The sequence below is a fragment of the Gopherus flavomarginatus genome, chromosome 5, assembly GCF_025201925.1.
Source record: "Gopherus flavomarginatus isolate rGopFla2 chromosome 5, rGopFla2.mat.asm, whole genome shotgun sequence".
NCBI classification, from domain to species: domain Eukaryota; kingdom Metazoa; phylum Chordata; order Testudines; family Testudinidae; genus Gopherus; species Gopherus flavomarginatus.
Window position 1 is genome coordinate 54,998,339 of NC_066621.1, and position 7,722 is coordinate 55,006,060.

Here is a 7,722-nt window from a genome sequence, read left to right on the forward strand (position 1 = left end):
CTTAAAATGATCTTAATATTTAGGTTATAAATGAATTTGCCAAGTGACCTTTGTCTAGGTCTGCATTATCCTCATCTGTTCTGTCCCTGATCTGAACCTGCTTAAGAAGTGCAACAATTTGACTAGAAACCTCCCCCTGGAAAAACTTGCCAAACCTCCCATTTAAAAAACATTTTATTTATAATCTTGCCATGGTCCACTGCTAAAAGGAAACAACCCTTGCACAGAACAGAGCTAGCTTTCAGTACAGCAGCAGAATGTAAATATAAAGAGAGCCAAACCACTCCTTTTTAATTGCAGTGCGCAGCAATGGATAACGATGGGAATTTTTTGTTTGTTAGAAGACCAGTAAGCTTCAAACCCCAGAACCGCTGGCTATACCAGGAGCAGGGCAAGGAAAGCTGCATTTCAGGGCATTTAAGTCCGCGCTATTCCCCGGTGGTCCCACCATCCTCTTTCCCTCACACTATTTTCTCGGCTAGCTGTATTTACATCTGGCTGGGGGCGGGAGGCAGATTTCCCTTCTGCTTCGAGCAGGCTGCCGATTCCTGCAGGTCAGTTTCTGTCCCTGGGTAAGGACACAAACAGAGCTGGTGCAGTGAGATCTCTGCGGGGCTGCAGGGAAATGCGCCGCCGCTCGCAGGCCCACACGGACCTGCACGGTGAGGCCCTTTGCGCGTTTCTTTCCCCCTGGCTGAAGGAGAGAGGATTTGTGTGTCCCCTGCACGCCCCGTCTCGTGACACCGGCTCTCTCGGTGCCCCCCGCCCCCGCGCCATCCACCTGAGCCGGGAGTCTCTGGCGCCGAGGCGCCCCCTGGTGCTCTCCGCCTTGCACTGGGCGGCGCAGGGAGCGCTGCAGTCGCGCCAAGCGCAGGGGGGCTGAGCGCACCTCTCCGTGCATCGTCCCTTTCCCGGGTGGCGGGGGCAGCTCCCCGCCCTGGGGGACAGGCCCGGACGGAGGCTCTGCATGTCCGAAGCCCTGGCTGCCGCAGTCCGGAGCAGTGCACCAGATACTAACCCTTTGCCTCCCAGTTTCTTATCCCCACCCTCCCGGGGCGGTGATTGGCGTGAGCAGCTGGGGCTTGCCCAGGACGGGGCCGCGGGGACGGAGGAAGCAGCCAGCCTGGCCTGGGAGCAGAGCCGGGGAAGGGTGAGGAGGATCCGCGTGTGCCTGGCTGCCCGCGGGAGCCGGCATGGGGCATTGCTGAGCGCCTCGGGGGAGCCATGCTGTCCAGGAAAGGGATCATCCCCGAGGAGTATGTGCTGACCCGCCTCGCCGAGGATGTCCAGGAGCACTCCCGCTACCGCGCCCGGGAGCGGCGGGCCAGGTTCGTGGGGAAGAACGGCACCTGCAACGTGGCCCACAAGAACATCCGCGAGCAGGGCCGCTTCCTGCAGGACGTCTTCACCACCCTGGTGGACCTCAAGTGGCCGCACACGCTGATCATCTTCACCATGACCTTCCTGTGCAGCTGGCTGCTCTTTGGCATGACCTGGTGGCTGATTGCCTTCGCCCACGGGGACCTGGACCACAGCACCCAGCTGCAGGCAGGAGGTAGCCATGGGGTTGGGGAGGAGGCTGAGGGGTTCATGCCCTGCGTGACCAGCATCCACTCCTTCACCTCCGCCTTCCTCTTCTCCATCGAGGTGCAGGTGACCATCGGCTTCGGGGGCCGCATGGTGACCGAGGAGTGCCCGGCTGCCATCCTGGTGCTGATCGTGCAGAACATCGTGGGGCTAGTGATCAACGCCATCATGCTGGGCTGCATCTTCATGAAGACAGCTCAGGCGAACCGCCGTGCCGAGACCCTCATCTTCAGCAAGCATGCAGTGATCGCCCTGCGGGACGGCAGGCTCTGCTTCATGCTGCGGGTGGGTGACCTGCGCAAGAGCATGATCATCAGTGCCACCATCCGCATGCAGGTGGTGAAGAAGACCACCAGCCTGGAGGGCGAGGTGGTGCCCCTCAACCAGATAGACATCCAGATGGAGAACCCGGTGGGGGGCAGCAACATCTTCCTGGTTTCCCCGCTCCTCATCTACCATGTGATAGACAAGAACAGCCCACTCTACGACATCTCCCCCCTACACCTCCACCACCACGAGGACCTAGAAGTCATTGTCATCTTGGAAGGGGTGGTGGAGACCACTGGCATCACCACCCAAGCCAGGACCTCCTATCTGGCCGATGAAATCCTCTGGGGCCAAAGGTTTGTGCCCATCGTGGCAGAGGAAGATGGCAGGTACTCAGTGGACTACTCTAAGTTTGGCAACACGGTGAAAGTGCCCACCCCTTCTTGCACTGCCAGACAGCTGGAGGAAGACAGGAGCATCATAGACTCCATCCCATTGTCACCTAAAAGCACCAGTAGGAAGAGGTCTTTCAGGTTGAAGCCCAAATTTACCATAACTGATGAGCCTTCCTGACACCGTTTTAGAGGAAAGAGGCAATAAACAAGAACACTGAGATAGCCTCTTATTTTTCTTAGCCAGGTTGGTAGCACAAGGTTTGTGTAGTATTATTTATTGCAGGATAAATTAAAGTTAATTTTATTTTTTTAAAGGCGTGCAACATTTTTAAGCAACATAGGGCGTGGAAACATTTTATTCAGTTGCTTGTAATTTCAGTTCAGACTGTCTTGTTTATTTGCATGATCATTTTGTATGATTCATCCTCACTGAATAATTTCTTTTCTTGAAAAGTAAGTTTATCTGTTGCCTAGCAGGTTGCATTATTTATGGTCTTGCAATGCCTCTCAGAAATTTAATGTTTTTAAACTGGTTTTATAAACAATCACAATACAGGAAAAAAGTCTTCAATGATCATTATTAAAGTTACATGGAGTTTAAATAATAACAGAAAGACCATGCAGTAAGATATGCACCCTAAAATAATCCAGGTATGAAGGTGTCTGTTTAGGTTATGGTGTTTTATGTCTTAATGAAATAAACTTACAGACATATTTAGTCCATATTGTATGTTTGGATCTGTTGATTGCAAAAGCAATATGAAATGCATGCTTTTGTGCATTTTAAAACCCTTTTACAAAATAAACATTTAATATATTTAATATACATTTCTGATAGTGAATGATGCAACTGTGGCTCTGAAAATACTTTGTCTTTACAAAGAACAGCAGACATTAATTGCTATGATGTGACTGAAATGTGTTGTACATGGGAAGAAATTAAATATATTAAGTGGCTTTATTTAAGAAATCAAACAAAAACTCTGCCACAGTGAAGTAGGACACTTAGGAAAATTCATCTCCCAGTCCTACACATCGGACTAAATACCATCAAATAAGGAGGAAATTAAATAAGATCAGAGATCCTATGTAGAAAGTCATCTTAAAAGATGTAGAAGAGCAGACCCAAATTACATTGAACAGTATCTGCATGCACTTAGCAACACCTTTTAAATTTTTTTCAGGTTTAAAAATTATGTTAGTGTAATTTGTGGTCATGAAAAGGAGGGACTTATGGGACACTGCAGTCCATTTCCTGGGTGCCATGTCACCTTTGTTTCCTTTTCACTTAGGGTCTGAGCCTAAATTCCCCTCAAACCTTAAATTCTCCCTGCCTATATTGGTTTTGTGTGTGCTGTTAATACAGTATCAGGCACTTACTGGAAAACTATCCATATTCATACAACGAATTCACTCTGTTTACAAATAGAAGAGAGAAAACTGGATAGCCAGTCTCTATTAGCCTAATCCTGTAAATCCTCTACATGAGGAACCTCCCCATTAATAACAATAGCATTTCCCCGTGTGGAAGACTTGCTGTATAGGACCCTGCTAATGCAGTTTACAATATATTGTTTACAAATACTGCAAACTGTCCATAGAAGTGAAAGGGAATTTGGTCTAAGCCTGAGCAGGGACTGGGCCCACACTAGTGACAGAAGTTGTGTGGTGGTGATATTTCATAAGAAGCTGTGTGAGATTACATTACTAATGGTCTTTTAGTCAGAGGAGTTTCAGTGTGACAACTCTTTGTCTCTTATGCACTAGATAACTCCGAAAACAATGTGTTAGCGTTGCTCTGGTCAAATTTTTTTAGACTTGTCAGTGTCATAACACATTCATGCAAGCTAAGGTCAAAAGGGAAAAGGAAAGTTGCATATTCACTAAATAAGAATCTATGGTAAAATGAAATGCAATTCCAGAAATAAAATCTCAATCCATTTTAAAATATTAGAAATACTATTTATTTTACTATATTTAACTATGTTAATAGTTGCATATTTTAGAAACATTAAGGCTTGCACTGGCACTATCCAGGCTGCCAGCTAAATGAATGCTTAGGAGCATGTAAATATGTGTCTAATTTTCCAAAGGGTTAACAAACTTTTTATTATTTGTACAGTGCTAAGAGTATAGTAGGTGTTTCACAATGAGAAGACAAGTTCCCTGTCTGGAACAGCTTATGATCAAAATAGGACTAATGTATAGCAGTATGCAAGGAAAATTTGAACATATACATTTTATATTTTGGTAAAACAAAAACAAATGCAACATTTAAAAAAAATAGGAAAAGCCTAAAAATGTTTCTGGTGGTTGTTCCTTTTTTTAAATTCAATTTAATTGCAATGTTATTTGCCAATCCTTTGTTTTACTGACTCTGTGCCATTCTGCTCCTGAAAGGTAGTTCTGCATATTTCTCCTAGGTGCAGGTGGAAGGCGTATGCCCCTTTGAAAATACACTCTTCTGTTTGCCACCTGTCACTACCCTGCCATCCTATCATTATAAAATGCATAGATAAATATCACTAGGGGAATTTCAAATGACCTGAAAAATCATTGTCTTTTCTCTATTGTGCCTTATATCAGTGTATAAAATATACTTGTAGATGTTTATTGGAAATTGTTTGGAAGCTGTTATTACATTATGGTGTTTTTTAGGATTTGGCCTACATGAGAAGCAATTTAAGCAACGCTACCATGCAAGTGCCCATGATTCTTCTTCCCTCAAGGGAATCTGTATTATTCAAGGTACACGGAGTCTCTTTGTTTTCTGTGAGATGAGGAGGGCGAAGCTGGGAGGAGGAGCTTGCTGTTAGTGAACTGTTTTCAGGACCATCTTTTGTGTATCTTTGCAAGAAACCTCCTAGTTTTCTTCAGTGTTGGAGTAACAGATGCCAAAGAAAGGAATCTCAAAGATGAGAATGAAAAAGAAAGAAATCACAAAATAATGGTTTCTGTGGCTTTAACCAAGATTTTCATGAAGTTAACCAAGACTTTCATAAATCTGTTTTCAGTCTTTTATTTTTCTCAGTTTACATTCTCCTGTTCTTTAGAGGTTTTAAACACACAAAAAAGAAATTTCAGAGTCAAAAGTCATGAGGAAAGAGGTTAAATGTTTAAAAATGCCTCTGGACATTAAAAATTGGTGAATAACATTTTATTTTGTTGCCATCAACTGTTATTTACAAGGGATGTGAGAATGCCCAAAATCTGATGTTTTCCGTGAGCTTGGGTTTACACTGACCAAGCACATTCTCTCTTTTGAGTGGTCCGGTTGAAGCTTTAGTGCTATCATTCTGTATGGAAAAAACTTTATCTTAGCATGAAGCTAAATGACTTCTTCTATAGCTGTAGTCCACGAGTGGGGGTTTTGAACTCTCTGAGAGTCCCCTGGATATCTGATGTGGGTAATCCCTAGCAGGTACCCTGAAGTGGCCATTAACAGTTATTAAGTTATGGGAAGCTCACAGTTCATGCTGCTTAGTGCTCTATTTGGCAATATTGAGCAGGGTAAATTAAAATGATGAAAGAAAGGATCCAATTCTGCAAACATGTACATGAGAAACTTTATTCACAAATACATTTAGTGTCATTTAACTCAGGATCACAGCCTGAATAAATATCTGTGTTTGTGAACAGCCAAGTGTCATGACTCAGATATTAATACATTATAGCAATAAGGGAGAAGATTCAATTTAACAGATGGGATTATAAGAAAAAACAGGTGAATCATGTTCATAAAAATCAATTGAAAACTAGTCATGGTATTTGTCATAGTTTAACATAATTTTTAGTCAGTTAATAAGAATAATAGACCCTGTTGTGCCATCAATTTTATGCAGAGATCCCCATTGAAATCAATAGGCATTGTGTTTTTTAAATGATAGCATTATAGCGCCCAATATTAGTTATAAATGGCCCTGCCACAAAGCACTGATGGACCAGTCATAATAATATAGTATAAATCACAATACAAATGTCAATATTACAACTATCTGCAACAAAAAACATTCAAAACCAGAAGCAAACTCAGGCAAATGCATGTGGCGGCTGGGGACAAGGGACGGTCCAATAGCTGTCATAGCAAATATATTTTTTAAATATTTCTTTAAAAGAATATGATAGGAGTGGGCTGGGGAGAGAGGAACTGGGAAAGATATCAAGAAGGAGTAAATGCCATGCCTCAGCAGTCACCACAACAAAGGCCTGATCAGCTACTGACCTAAACTGAGATGCTGAATACCGAAAAGGTGGGTAAGCTGGTCAGGAGACAGGGGCAGGTACCAAGTAAAGTGAGGTCCTACATACTGTAATGGGCTTTGATTTTGAATTGGCCTTGCTGGTTTGTAATCTACCCTTTATAGAAGTCAGACTAGAGAATGCAGGTCAGACGTAATGTGATCACAGTTGCTCAATCCAGTGAGTAAACACATTGCTGCATTCTGCACAAGCTGCATGTGACAGAGAAGCCCTGCTGGGAATCTTGTTGGATGGGAACCACAGTAGTTGAGTCCAATGATTAGCTATTTATTCCTAGTTAATAATGCAATACTAATTATTAATCAACAGAATGTGCATTGACATTGTAATTGTTTATTTAAGCCTTTCCCTATCCCCCTCTTTCTCTTTCACACACACAGACATACGCTGGTTAAGTATTGTAGGGCTGCTGGCACAGATTTGATTTTGTGAAAAAAGCACTGAAGAATTTGTTTCCAAAAAAACAACCATAAGAATTACATATATTTCAGCAATACAGAAAACAGTTATGTGAAATATGAAGACTCTCACCTGTCACTGATTCTTATTAATAAAACAAAGAATTAGTGGCCTATTAATAGCAATTGGATACTAATAAAGTCTCACAAAGCATCTTGTTTTGTTCATGTTGCAGTGCATTGTGGGAGGGAGTGTGGTTTAGATATTGGGGAATAGGTCGGGGTGGGGGTCAGTAATCCTGCGCTCTAGGCCCATCTCAGTTACTTACTCATTTGGTGCCTTTGCTGTAGTCACTGATGCCTTAATCCTGCAAGCTGTTCTGCACAGGTGGATTCTGTGTCCACCCAGAGCCCTTTGTCACCTTGCTATAGGGGTCTGCCTATGTGTTTTTATGGGAATGCTCCTAACACAGAGATCACCAGTGTGTAGAATTTGCCTCCATTAACATATCTGTAAAATGGTGATAACCATTGTGTGGGTGTTTAAACCCCAGTTATCACCATCCTGTCTGAGCCCTTGCACACCTCACAGAGGTGTTGTGAGGCTTAGCAGTCTGTGAGCTTTTGATGAAAGACGCCCTGTTGTATTAATATATGTACTGTATCTCCATGCCCCAGCCAGGAGCAGGGCCCTAGGGTGCTAAGTGCTGTACACACACATAATGAAAAAATGACCCTGCTCAAATGGGTTTACAAGCAAACGCTGAGGCAGGAGACAACAGCTGGCTATCACAGACAGACAGGGAGAGCACAAG

General features: G+C 43.7%; 1 protein-coding gene across 3 annotated transcripts; it reads left to right on the forward strand.

Annotated features, from left to right (window-relative positions):
• The first annotated feature begins 615 nt into the window (after positions 1–615).
• Positions 616–5,368, forward strand: KCNJ11 (potassium inwardly rectifying channel subfamily J member 11). Of its 3 annotated transcripts, none has more exons than XM_050955825.1 (2): positions 616–662; positions 1,033–2,972. In XM_050955825.1, the coding sequence occupies exon 2, from the start codon at positions 1,225–1,227 to the stop codon at positions 2,425–2,427; it is 1,203 nt and encodes a 400-aa protein (XP_050811782.1). In that variant the 5' UTR covers positions 616–662; positions 1,033–1,224; the 3' UTR covers positions 2,428–2,972. The 3 variants fall into 3 exon arrangements, 1 of the variants encoding a protein (XP_050811782.1); XR_007774716.1 differs by lacking the exon at positions 616–662 and adding an exon at positions 4,908–5,368 and having other exon boundaries at positions 820–2,507; XR_007774717.1 differs by lacking the exon at positions 616–662 and adding an exon at positions 4,908–5,368 and having other exon boundaries at positions 820–2,493.
• Positions 5,369–7,722: the final 2,354 nt, after the last annotated feature.

Excerpts from the sequence above, each read along its gene's own strand:
- KCNJ11 (XM_050955825.1), top strand. The coding sequence starts at position 1,225 with ATGCTGTCCAGGAAAGGGATCATCCCCGAGGAGTATGTGCTGACCCGC.